The sequence below is a fragment of the Dermacentor albipictus genome, chromosome 6, assembly GCF_038994185.2.
Source record: "Dermacentor albipictus isolate Rhodes 1998 colony chromosome 6, USDA_Dalb.pri_finalv2, whole genome shotgun sequence".
Lineage (NCBI taxonomy): Eukaryota > Metazoa > Arthropoda > Arachnida > Ixodida > Ixodidae > Dermacentor > Dermacentor albipictus.
The window spans coordinates 125,065,467-125,079,740 of record NC_091826.1 but is presented as its reverse complement, the minus strand read 5'-3'; the positions used below and the strand labels follow the sequence as shown (position 1 = coordinate 125,079,740).

Genomic DNA, 14,274 nt, shown 5'->3' with positions numbered 1-14,274 from the left:
GCATGTCAGTTTCATAACAAGGAAAGCTGCCTATGGTATCAGGGCGCTTTTAAAGGCCAGACAGTACTTTAAACAGCACACTCTTCTGACATTGTGTTATGCCTTCGTCCATAGCCATTTAAATTACTGTATCAGTTCTTGGGGTCTTACATATCGCGTTCATATATCTCCCTTGACTCACATCCAAAATAACGCTGTACGTATCATCGCTTCAGCTCCTTATAACGTTCATGTTACCCCCATCTTCATTGAGTTAAGTATCCTCACAATAAATAAAAGGATCTGGTAGAGCCACAGCATCGTTATTTACCGCCTTCTTAAAAACCCACAATTACATTATATCATTGGCAGGAATAGTCTTGCTAAACCCAACACTACCAGGTTCTCTTTACAAAATAACATTTTACTTCCAAAATCACGGAGCAACTATGGCAAACTAAGTGTTGGTTTTACTAGCGGGAAAATGTTAAATAATTTACCTGCTCATGTGAAATCCTCACCTACATTATCGTCATACCAACGTTCACTGAGGGTTATAATAATACCTTGTAAACTGCATCTATTCTTTGAAGTATTTCTTATGTTGTTTATTATGTACATTTTTTATGTTGTGATGTGTTGCCATAGGTTTTATTACTAGAACACTGTAGAAATTGTGTAATCCGTTCTTTGTTTATAACCGCAACTGATGCCTCTTTATTGATATATTATTCTGTAACTAAGGACAAGAGGTCCCGCTGCAGTTTCTAACTGTGGGACCTCTTTCTGTATAAGTTCTACTGCATATATGTACCACTAATGAATGAAGCAATAAACTTGAAACTTGAAGTGTTAACTGGAGGCATACCGCACTTTAGTTCAAACAGTTCTTGAGCACGCTTCCACAGTGTGGGGCCCACACTACGTTAAAGATAATGCACGGGCAGAACCAATTCAGCGCCGCGCTGCTAGATTTACTGTATGTGACTATCTTTCTCATCTGTTATCGACATGCTGCTGCGACTGGATCTGGAGCCCCTCCGTGTCCGCCGAATGATTGAGACTAAAAATGCTTCATTTCTTCTATCAAAACAGAATTGGCCTGCCACGCGAAGCTTACCTTTCCCGTGCGCAACACAGGTCATCTAGAATTAACCACTCGAATGTTATCCGCCCGTACTTTGCGAGGACGAAGATGTTTCAAAAGTATTTTTTTTCGACTCACGGTTTTAGAGTGGCATTGTCTGCCAGCGTCTATTGTTGATTCCAGAAATGTAAGTACCTTTGAGAATTCTTCGTCATTGCATTTGATGTAAAAAAAAAATATGATAACCTCTTCGGCGTGGGCAGGAGTGTCAACTGCAGTATTTTGAAAATAAATAAATAAATAAGAATTGATAAGGTTTGATCAAGGTCGGACCTAATCCTATAAGTGTGATAACGATTGATGAGGGTTGATAAGGGCTTATGTTGGTCAGATCAAGTTTCATAACCATGATAATGATACCGGGCTGCACGGAGATGGGCAAGTGGCCCAGTGGTTACGTGTACTTAACTCCAAGAGCAGTTTGTGTATAACTTTTTTTAAGAGTGCGCGGCGTTTTAAGTGAAGGAGACTTTTGTTAGATGGTGGAGTGGAGTGGTTCCTGCCATGGGACGGAGTCGCCAATATGTGGTATGGTCTGAAATAGCGGCGACTATGCTTAGATGCGGTAAATAGGTCAATATGCAGAACAGGGCCCTTCAGCGAAAGGCCTGGAAAGCGTGTAGTAGGATTCTGACGTATCTTAATGTTTGCGACAGTTTCACGCCACAGCAAACTTAAAATCACATTTTCTTTACACAATGTGCAAGTGTTAATACGACCGAGATAATGCTGACAATACTGACGTCACTACGCTGGCAATAACGATGCCTGCAGTTATAGGTAAGGCCATGTAAGTTTATTATTTTAAATGTCGAAAACAGCGACAATGAGGCCTGCGCCCTCCTCCTCTCCTGCCACTTTCATGTTTTTGCGTACGTACCACTTCGGAATTTTCGCACGGCGGTGGTGACTTGACTGTTGTAACCATACACTTGAGACAGGTCGGCGTACGAGGTCTGCTGGTTTAGCTGGTCCACGGGGCCTGCACGTTCAAATAACAAGCTGTCAAATCCACCAATTCCCGCCTCTCTATTGAATGGTGCAGGTGGATGAATTTGTGCGTTCAGCCGTCACGTTTTCGGTTCAACTCCGCAATGCAGACGACATCGTGTTATCCACGTTACTATCCACTGGTAAGTGGCAGGTTAGCTACAAAAAATACACCAGTCAGGTTCCTTAGGAAGCAAGATTCGTCGTCGAAGAAAAACGTGCCCTCCGTGTATCCAAGTAGCAGTATTTCCAGTAGTAGTTCTATCAAGTGCGCTAAACGGTGAGTAGCAGATGACAAGGCGAATGTGGGGAATAGGCAACTCAAGGCGAAAGTCAGGATAACATTCTTTAGGGGCGCGTGAACATATGAAGTTTTGAATACAAATCAAATTTTCTTTGCTTATCGCATTATAGTCGATTCGAAGTTGTCAAATATTCATTATTCTGGCAGATTTTTTTTCGTAGTCTACAGTAGAAAGCGGTGACTGCCGTGATTTGCTTCTGGCGCAGGGGAGCTGGGGTTACAGCGAAGAGGCGGCAATTGTGAAGCGAGCGCATTGTAAGTCTGGTTTCTTCTAAACTATTTACAGTAATTCATTGCGGATGCCTTGCCTTTAGGGATTTTATGGGTTGGTGGTCTCGCTTTTTGGCTAGGACCTGTTTTATTTCACAATCTCAACATCGTAGCATCTTTTCCAAGGATCCTGCAGTGATGCCAATATTGCACTTTGCTTCGTTTGCATACTGTCATTCTGGTAGCACTCCAGAAACGAGCACCCTTCAGTCATTGTATATTCAGCACACCGTATATTCAGCACACCGTACCATTACACCTATCAAAAGGTGCAAATGAGCTGCCATTTTTTACACCTACTATACCTGTCATAAAATGTTTAAAGGTTGTTTTCCTTTAACATGTGCAGTCAACGCCATTCTGAAACTTCTTTATTCGAATACATTACTTTTCAGTTACCAGTCGTGCTAGACAGCGTTTCCAAGTGTGTATGCACTAAGCAGCATCAAAGGAAAGCACAAGGTGTCAGATGTGGAAGTTGTCTCTTACAAATAGCATGGTTGTTTTGTTTTCTTCTAGCTTCTTCCTGTTTTAACCTTATTGAATATTGACCGACGAATACAATGAAAAAATGTATAAAACCACTCTCGTTCTAAATTATTTCCTCAGTTCCATTGACCTAAGATCTTTCTAGCAATTATTTGTCGGTTCCTATCGACTACGGGGCGAAATTCATTAGAGATTTCTTTTGGAATAGAAGACGCTGACTTGTGCACACTCTCTCGGGACATTTTGAACTGACGTCTAGCAACAGCTGAAGTGCTGCAAGCGTGCACTGAACCATCACTAACTGCTTTCTTGAAACGCACGTTTCGAAAATTTTGCAGGAAAGCAACAAATTGCAGACATCCATGTCTACGCGAACTCTTTAAATAAATTTTCACGGAATGATAGTGTCGGAATATGACGTGTGGTAAGGCCTCACCCTCGGCGTTGGAAATCGTCTTATATGTAGGAGAATCTGAGTGCCTGAATTGCGAAATTTTGCAATCATCTTGAAATGTGCGGAAAGAGCTACAGCAGAGAAATATTGTGAATAGGCAGAAGACAGACAGGTGCGATTGCTCTACGTCGAAAGCACCCAGTAACAAAAACGATAAGTACCGAGAATGGTGTTGGCCTTTTTGCATTTTGAGTCTCTAATAATTATATTTATAGCAAAAAAAGCTGTACGACGAAGAGGCCCTCTTTGAATAAACATTGTACTTAATCTATAGTCTTGTATCACTTCTAATTTACTTAAATAATTATCTTTCAAGCTCTTACTAATTTTCTGCAAGAAACAAATATTTGCCACAGAGAAGCTTTTAAGGGATGTTCTGCAGTAGTTTTCGCGCTGTGGTGAATACCGGTTTGCTGCGGTGGGGACGATAACAAACGCTTATAGGATGCACGTATGTAGGTGGCCGAAATTTTCTTTGAAATGCAACAATCAATAATTGTGTAACAAAAGTTACCTTGCATATGTCACTTGAATAGAAAGCAACTGGTATGAATACTTTGGGTAAAGAACAATCAACAACGCTTCTTTCTCAGGTCGTGTTACACCTGCTCCCTATTAGAAGTCAATTTGTACTTTGTACGGCAGCGGTGGTGTAAAAGGACGCCGTGGCGCTGCGACGTCGCTCTCGTGGAGGACGTCCTTGGAAAAAAAAAGCAGGAGAGAAAGAAACGTTCAAACGATATGAAGCTTTTATAAATGTAAAATGTCGTAAAAGAATGCATATTGTTGAAATGTATTGGCAAAAACAACAACAATTTGAGAAGGGTCTGCTTCATATTTATGTGATAGTATATAGCTGTATATGCATGATTGCGTATCTTCTTTATTTTTGAAGATATGCTCGACACAATTGGAAATTTTTAAATTACAAACACGTTATACGACTTCAACAACTTCCCTTTAATTCAGCCAGTGATGACCGCGCTGAGACGCTATGTTCGAGCGAGGAAATTATCCGGCACACAGAGCCCTAGTGCTTCCGATGGGTGTGAAAACTGCTTTATACAGCATCGCTGATTTTAGAGAACACCTGACATTAGAAAACACCTGACGAGTTTTTACAGTTCATCATTAGGCCAGCATGCATGTACTACCGAGATTCTGGCAAAGACTTATCAGTACATATATTGAAATTGGCTTGATTGTTGTACAGCGTATGTTATTCGTCTAGTACTGGTCTCCTTGTGGTCCTGCTAAGGATTCTCGATATCCTTTGCCCTAGAATACTTAGTTAAATAACTTAGGAAGATGCCGGATAACTGGCTTTAATATGAAAGCAACCTGGAATGCGCTTGTCACTAATGTTATTTCATCAGCTAACAAAACATTGGCAGTTCTAACATGTCATCTACGCTTTGCTTCATTGCATGTAAAACTGTTAGCCTATAGATTGGTGGTAAAAACTGTTCCAATACGTATCTCCACTGCGTTCCAATACGCATATGGCATCTTGGATCCGCATTAAACACATCTCGCCAATACCATGCCCTCGAGGCAGTTATATTCATTCAGGTATATATATATATATATATATATATATATATATATATATATATATATATATATATATATATATATGTGTATATATATATATATATATATATATATATATATATATATATATATATATATATTATATAGTCAGGTATATTCATTCCACATGCTCCTACAACGTCAGCATAAGTATACTTGAAAGAGAATATTCCTTATCGCTTCTCTATTTTCGTCGCCGCATCGCCACTCTCTCCCTCTTCCGTAGGTTTGACTATTCGACGCTTAATCATCCACCATACATTGTTCCCCCAACGCCCCAGTCACGACGCATTGGCCATCCCCAGCAGGTGGCAGAATCACATTCACGCACAAATGCATTTTCAGCCTCATTTTTCTACCGAGCATCTAAAGACTACAACAACCTTCCTCATCAAATCGCTTCCATCATCTGCTCTTCACAATTCGTTCAAGGTGTAAGAACTTTTATTTACAGAATTTAATGCCTAATAACACATGTTCGTATACGCTGTATTCCCACTCCTTATGTAATACCCCTACTATGGGGTCTTTCAGGAAATAAAATGAAATGAAATGAAAACTACGTAAAAGTTCTCGTCAGTAGCTGAACACAAAGCCCTTGCCGCAATTATCCATGGTTCTTCCCGATGTAGCAGGACCTTATTGTTTATTTTTCATTGCTTTGATCGATCTGTTCATGTGCTATTACATCACTGATAGTAGTAACGCCAGCTTTATTATACATTCATTACTCATAATATTTGCAATTAATAAGAATAAAAACGCTGCTTTAATTTTATCATCATTCCACACTCAGAACATGTTGTGATCCCGACGGCTGACGGAAAAATCCAGAAAATCTCGCTTACTCAGTGCAAACTGTTACTAAAGGCGTAACATAAAAATATATGCGTAGTAGAAAAAATTTTTTTCATAAATCAATGAAATTTCTATGGAAACGCTGATTGCAATTCTAACACAACGCGCTCTGCAATTCCAATGATTTTTAACTAAATTTCGAAACGCTCCTGTCTAGTTGTCCGTTTTACCGGGCCTTGTTTTTGTGCCCAGGTTTTTGCTATGAACGTACGCCATCCAGCACAGTAGTGTGTTTTAAACATGCAGTTCATTAACCTGCTTTCTGGATGGTGCAAGGCACATGGTGTTACTTTATCAAGTGTTGTGTCACGTAATGGAGTAATAAATTGTGGCTCGTATTTCATCTAAATTTTGTCGAAAATTTCTTCAAACAAATCGAGGAGCATGCTTGAGGCCTCATGCTGTTATTAAATAGCAACCCATTTTTGGAAACACGTTTTACTGAAGTAAGAACTACCTTCAAGAATTCCAGAGTTTGGCTATTCTTTATAACTCTATAATTTTAGCAGAAGCACAGATAGCTTTACATGATGGCAATGGTGTTGGGCTGCTGAGCACGAGGTCGCAGGATTGAATGCCGGCCACGGCGGCCGCATTTCGATGGGGGCGAAATGCGAAAACACCCATGTACTTAGATTTAGGTGCATGTTAAAGAACCCCAGGTGGTCGAAATTTCCGGAGTCCTCCATTACGGCGTGCCTCATAATCAGAAAGTGGTTTTGGCACGTAAAACCCTATAATTTAAGAACTTTACATGAAGATAGTTGAAAATTTCAGCCCTTTCCAGTAAACTATAAAGCACGCAGTCCTCTAGCAAACGTTTAGTGAGACGTGACCTGATCTAGAGAAAAGCTTATAAAGACATGCAGCTCGTAAACACCCGGGCTGAGACTCCACATAGCTTTGCTACTACCTCTTTGATGTTTAAAAATCGCATAGTTTGTGTACTATGGTTTAACAGTTCATGCCACCTCCGTAAAGAACACACCCGCCATGTGCATGGTTTTCTGGCCACCATTTCTGCACTTGTTGCATGGGTACGTCCGCATCATGCCGATCTTCGTGACGTTGAACTGCGTGTAGAAATCGTCGTTCTCGGGCACCTCGATGGGCATGCAGTCCGGTCCTTGAAGGCAGGAAGGATTTGGGCCTGGTCCTATGGTTGTTCGTAGCAGTAAAGAGAAGAAAAAGAACATGCAATTACGTACAATGTATGAAGGCGTGACAGCGATAGGTTCGCGTGGTCATGTAAATATTTGCTTGTTTATTATCATCGAATGCCTGTACCTGTAAGCAAAAATATCTGGAATAACAAGCTTGTAAGATATATCACGCATGCGAAGGACCCAAGAATAAAATATATTTTGCGCTTCTCGCGCGTACGCTGATTCCGCGAGGCAAATCTATGATGAATAGATTTAGTAAATACTTTTATTTCACTGAAGGAAAGGTGAACACTAGAGTTAGCGAAGTATTCTAGTGACACCGGGAGGATAATTGTCTGCAATGTGAAGGTGTACGCAAAAATACGCTCCTTACCGACATTAGGGGTTCCCGATGCTTAGGCCAGTGTGAGCCTATGTGTATTGAATGTCCCTTGTGCAACATGGTTCACGAATGTATATGCCTTCTTGCGCTGTCATCTTTAAACCTGCCCTCGCGATGCTTGACCCAAAATATTATGTGGATCTCCTCCCTGTATATACACACACACACACACACACACACACACACACACACACACACACACACACGTATATATATATATATATATATATATATATATATATATATGAATAATTATGTTAGTCGAGAGACTAACACTCGGTACGGTCAGCTTCCCCCAACCTCCGTTCGAATTTTGCTGCTGCATTCGGCTTGTCATGTTCTGCGATGGGGGTTAATGGCGACTGAGGACGTGTGAGAGCAAGTCAAAAGCCGATAACACCTATCATAGCAAAAAAAAAACGCAGCTATCTGGACTATTTCGGGAAATGAGTCTGGACGCGATAGTTCATGAAAGACAAGAGCAGGATATTCCTCAATGATTCTGCTTGTCTGCGAAGTTTATCTTTTACTCAACGCTGAAACACGCGGGTGCCTATTATGTGCCCTGAAATGTTTAATAGCTACGAGTACTTTCGATCGATGTGTCACAAGCTGCCATGACGCATGCATCGAGGTAGATGGTGGAGGCAACAGTTTACCAAACACCCAGAACATCCAAGCTATCGAATCAGTTCCTAGCACCCTTCACATAATGTTGCGAGGCTCCTGTGTGAGTCATGAATAAACCGTAAGAATGGAAGAGCTAAATAAAATTCCTAAGCATTCATAACGCTTTAATGTGGTCATTTTGCCACTGTGTTGAGTCCAATTCGAATGATCATTGAACAAAAACTTGATACGCAACTTTTAGAATGATAACGCGCAGTATATATGGAATAGCCTTAACCTCAGTTAGGATTAGAGGGGAAACAAGGAAAGCTACTAAACTGCAATGCCAAACTTTTGAATACTATCATCGCTCGCAAAAAAATGTACTGCAGGTGTTTTGAGAAATATCTGCCGGCATCGCTGCATGTGCCATGGGCGGAACGCGCGGCAACGACCACGTCATCCTGTGCAGCTGGAAGCACGATGAGGCTTACGCAGCAGGTCGTCGAGCGATATTCGCGCATGTATGTGTGCTCGCCATTTTTGCGGAACGTATAGAAAGCCGTGCAATTGCGTGGCTTTTGAAAATTCTTATGACGGAGGCATTGCCACATGCGCCGTGACGTTATGCAACGAAGGCAGACAGACAGACAGACAGACCGACAAAGAACTTTATTAATGGTCCTGAGGAACCGGCGTTAGGGTACCTCCCTTTTCAGGTAGTATATTATGCTCTCTTACTATGTGCGCTGTGCCTTCGTTGGTGACAGACTTAGACACGGGCCTGAGTCTGTCACCAACGAAGGCACAGCGCACATAATAAGAGAGCATAATATATTCAATTTGTGGTTCAAGGCATGTTTTAAGTACTGGTGATTACCAGCGGGCACGATTCACAGAAGCCGCCGCCGACAAACCTTGCAGATGATGCGCGCTACTGTGGCGCCATCTAGTAGCCACCGTCGCCGTACTAAGCTTCTCACGCGTTTTCGCGTCGCGTCCGCTCGCATCTTTCGCCGTGCTTGTTCGCTCGGTTACGTCGTGAACGCCCACGCTCGCCGCAGAAACGGACGCCCAAGAGCTGCGCTCTAAAGAATACCGCAGACCAGGCCGTGCGATTCTCATCACTACTCAGTTCGTTCTAGCCCCCAGGCGCACTCGGCCGTTTTTTAAACGCTTAGCTGGGACAGCCTGTATATTACCTCAATGTAATGAAGGTGAACAACCACAGTCACGCACGTCAAGAAACTAACTGTTTATTGGGCAAACTTGCACCCAGCAAAACAAGCAATACTCACTGCAATGTTAGCGTCAAGCACACTCGCTTCGTGGAATATTTGATCTCCGGGTCAAGCGCGCCGGCTTTTATATATGACTCGGTGAATGTTCCAGCGTAATAGCTGGTTTCAGCGTGCCTCCTGGAATGTGCTACACAATTCATGGCTTGCACACAAGCAGATCACACAAAGATTGGTGACAACAGCCAACGTATACAACGAGCGAAGACACTCGCGAAACTTGAGCTACAGAAATGCGCGTTTAGCGCTGAGTAATAACGTTGCTGCGCAGATTGGCTCGTAAAAAGCAGTGACCAAAAATATAAAATCATCCGCCTGTGAACGTCCCCCTCCTAAAAAAGTGGGTATAAGACAAGGGTTAAAAACCGAAACAAAAGCATATGTAGCAGGAAACAAAATGAGTCACTTAACTATCCTTACGTGATTTGAATGCGAAAGCATTAGGGTTTTCTTAAGTTATTAACTTGAATTGAAACCACCTTAATAAACCTTGCTCTAATTTGTACGAACCGTATTCCACTTTATTCTACCTTAATTCGCCTGAACTAAAATTGATTCACGTTAATCCACGTTGCTGTAATTTTACCAATTTAATCCCTTTTCATCCATCCTAATGTTCTTATAGGAGTGGGCTAGATTTGTTTATTGAGTGTGTGCCACGCCATCCGTCTGGCTCCGTGGCCATTCACCGTGAGATGTCGTAGTGTGAGGGGAACAGGTCCATCGACGGGAACCTCACGACGTGTCACCACTTCGTCACGTGAGTTTTCTTGCCAAGCGCTGTTAACGCCGGACACTCGAGGGATTTTTCCCTTCGTTGGGGTATATAGGGCTTTCGCCTTTCAAATAAGAGAACCAAGGTTCCAAAGTTCATCAGTGCGCCTGAAATCGCCTGAGACGTACAGCGTAGATGACTTCAGCTCGCGCGCGGCGCTGCTGTGTCTGTTTAATGCCGTGTGGCAAGACCTCGTAGTCAAGTGTGCCATTACGTTGAAGGATCTTGTATCGTCCGAAATGAGATCGCAGTACCTTTTGACATAGTCCACGATGGCGCGTTATTGTCCAAACACAAACACGTCGCCATGATGGTGCTCCATGCAGCGTCGAAGAATCTTGAAGCACCACTATCGGTTCTTTACTAGTTCTTCACTCGTACGCGGGCGAGATGACCGCCTTCTTCAGCGTGATGAAGATAAGCGGTGATGTGGAGCTTGTTATCATGGGTGGCGTGCGGCAGCGTGGCGTCCAGCGTCGTTGCCGTGTTCCTGAGTCACTTCGGTTGTCTCTTGTACTGCCGTGTTTTTAGCGAAGGTCACATACAGAAGCATGGCATGACACGTCTTGTGTTCAATATGAACGTACACCGCAGCACTACTATTACTACTATCTCCATCGGGTGCCTGCTGCAAGGGTGCATCGAATGTCGACAAACTGCGGCCTCACTCTCATGGGACCAAGTCACACGCTTGCTAAATTTCAGGTGCGGCGCTCAGCTGTTTCACTGCTTATGGTCAGTGCACTTGGGGGTGGGGTGGGGGGGGGGCGTTTCCATTTTGCTTCGTTTGCCGTGCTGCCGTAATTCTTGGCACGACGGCGGCAGACGGCCTGCAGGCACGGCTGGAAGGATCGGATGGTTTCTGCAATGTGAGCCTAGTAACGCTTTAGCCTTAAAGGAGAATGGAGCACTAGACAGGACAGGCTGCTACTATGCGCCAGTGCATTGACATGGCGTCTTTCGTTAAGAGCCTTCGTGCACGTGCTGTAATGTCTGGGGTCGGGCATGAAACAGATGGTAGCTGGCCGATGCCGTCGTCCAACTCATCCACACTGAGGACGTAGCTGAAGCGAGAGACTTGTTCTCATCGAGAACGAGGAATATGTGTATATTTACAGCATCTGCATAAGGATGTCGCAGTCCGTCAGTCTATGCATGACTGCGAGAGAAAGCACCCTGAGGAGCCGCGCAACAGCTCCTTAAATATACTCTGTCCTCCCTAGATCCCTAGGTAAGGGAAAACGTTCGACCAGAAGCATCGTAGCCGAGCCGCTTTTGAGGGGAAGGGCTTACACACACACTTCCGCACAGGTTTCACTGCCCCAATCGAGGCGAGATGGTCTTCGCAGAACTGGGTCTTGCCCAAAGGAGGCGCCTCTTAATCCCCGAGCTGACCGCCGCAGAGTGGCCGCAGTGGTTCTCCATTGCCTTGCGTCTTGAAGGGCGTGTGAGACGGTGCCGCGAAATACATTCCTTCAGGAGTTGCCCCACTCCCGACAGACCAGGTTGGTGATGGTGAGTTCACTAACAAAGCCCGGTTCGCCGACCTCGTCTCGGCATTCCGGCGACGAAGAGTTGCTGACTCGGCGTATTGTCCTCCTCACAAAGTCAGTTGCCGCAGCAGACATCGTGACGCCAAGAGGCTGCGGTGGCTGCGGAATGACGTCTTGTCGTTCTTTCAAAGCAAGTCACCCCAGTCCTAGTGGCGCCGTTCGGCTGGACGCTGACGGTCGCTTCCTAGAAAACGCCAACCCCGCTGCGGCAGCTGGCTGGGAAAACTCTGGCCGCACTGCTGAAGAACCTCTGGCCGCTCTTCTGAAGACCCAACCAGTAGTAGTTCGCGCGGACCGGCTACCTTATATAGCCCATGTTGTGCGCCTTCAGCCGTTCTGCCAGCGCTAACAAACCTTGGGACATAGTTTCTTTTACTTTGTCATTTTTTGTTTAGCAAGTGTGCTTTTGTTTTTCGTTATCGTGCTATGTATAGCATAGGGACGACGCTTTTAAAATTGGGCCATTGACACACTTACTTTGTCTTTCTTTGGTGACCGCTTTTCATCGGTTATCAAATATGAAACGTTATCACTCGGTGCAAGACACGCCTGCGTGTATCAGAAGTTTCTCGAATGCTATTGATAGTTCGATCCATTGCTTGTTGTCACCGAACCTTTTCTAATCTGACAGTATGCGTGACACGAATGGTGCAGCACTTCGTGGAAGGTAAGCATGCAGGAGCGATTTCGCTGGAATGTTCGACGAGTCATATGTTTAAAAAGCGACGCGCTTGTTCCATGAAATATTACGACGATTGCCCACTGCGCTCGCCGGTATCGTTGTGCTTCGACTGTAGCCTATTTTCCTTGGCACGTATTCGCTCGATAAAGAGTGTGTTTCGTGATTCACAGTTTTGCTACACTCGCGAACAACTTTCTGTGGCTATGAAGCGAAAGCTACGGAGGAAAAGCGTGTACGCGTAACAGTACTTCTGAACAGTCCCACGTTTTATTACACGCTCGTTTAGGCTGGGCCAGTGAAAACATAAACACCTTAATAGCAACAGTTAAATAAGACGGAAGAAATCAGATTAAGTGTAAAAGTTCGCTTATTAACCGTGACAGCGTTGACAAACCCGTGAGCAGAAAATTCCGCGTGGGTGTCCGGTGTCGGACGCCGTTTCGGTAAACATAATTTCAAACCACCCATACCAAGGTCCTCTATGTGACGCAAGGAATTGATCGAACTAATTGAATTTCCCAAGCTAAAATACGTCAACAATTTGTAAACCATGGCATATACACAACCTAAAGACAGGATAGCTCTGGGATTGTAATTTGACTATACGGGAAACATAGGTCTGTTGCACAAAAAGTACAAAAAAAAAACATTTTCTACCATTTCTACCAATCACAGACCCGCCGCGGCGTCCGCCATTTCTGCGCGCCGGCTCGCAGGTGTCTTGCGGGCCACGGAGCGGTGCGCCCGGTTCCTTAAAGGGACAAAAGTAAAAAATGATTTCTCCTGCATTAGTAAGTTACCCTTCTACAACACCAAAAACACCACTGTTACAACGATAAGACGTTTGGTAAGCGAGAAAAAGCGCAAGAACGAAATACGGGTGGCGACGCCTACATAAGTTCCTGCACCTGGGGGCTGTGACGTCTTGGATTTTGATGGAATCTTATAGGGCCTACTAACTATATATAGCGGTACAGATTGACTACATTGTGTAATAAAAGAACCAAATATTAAACACGGCAAGTTTCAGGAACCTTTATTCAGCCAACGTGCCCCAAATGCGAAAACATACTTTGGAATCCCTGACGTCACACTGACGTACCGGCGCTGGGGTTTCGGCGCGAAATTCAAGTACTGATACTTGTACCTTCATTTTCTTATGTAATAATCAAACTATGTTTTTTTTAAATGATTGCCTGCAGGGTTCTCAAGCAATGCTTCATTAGCCTAACCTGATTTATTGTTTCGCTTTAGTGTCCCTTTAATACCTCGAGCTGGCGCTCACCTCCCTCGCATCGCGGCCCAAGCAAGAGGCCACGTTTCTACATCAAAGCCCGCCTTCGTCCATAGCGTTGGCGGCCAGCGTTTCTTGGTAAACATTACGGTTACATGCTCTCCAGTTGCCGGGAAGCGTGAGAAGCAGTCAGGGATCTTTGTGTGGTATTGCGCTCCACTCTTAAAGGCGAAGTTTAAGCGTGCTCGAAAATTACTTTGCGGCTTTTGCCTTCCGTGTCTGGGCAAACGCGAAACCGTCGCGCGCAGAAACAGCGTCTGTTCTGAGCAATCAAAAGCACTGTCAAACGCTGTCGGACTACTTGGCGCGGTAAAACATGCAGCAGCCAGCGCCCGTAGCTTTCCCTTCATGGCCGCAGAAAGATATCCGCTAGTACACTCTGTTCTTCGGCGTCACTACAACGTGACAATATAACATTGATGTCGAACTGC

General features: G+C 44.1%; 1 protein-coding gene across 6 annotated transcripts in view; it reads right to left on the bottom strand.

Annotated features, from left to right (window-relative positions):
• The window catches only part of LOC135899463 (salivary peroxidase/catechol oxidase-like), a 207,123-nt gene that overhangs the window by 127,826 nt on the left and 65,023 nt on the right, over nucleotides 1-14,274 (bottom strand). For all 6 annotated transcript variants that reach the window (XM_065428726.2, XM_065428725.2, XM_065428728.2 and 3 more), the window contains 2 exons: nucleotides 7,073-7,240; nucleotides 2,007-2,108 (listed from right to left, as the gene is read on the bottom strand). In XM_065428726.2, the coding sequence (XP_065284798.1) occupies nucleotides 2,007-2,108; nucleotides 7,073-7,240 (270 nt within the window). The remainder of the gene's footprint in view (nucleotides 1-2,006; nucleotides 2,109-7,072; nucleotides 7,241-14,274) is intronic.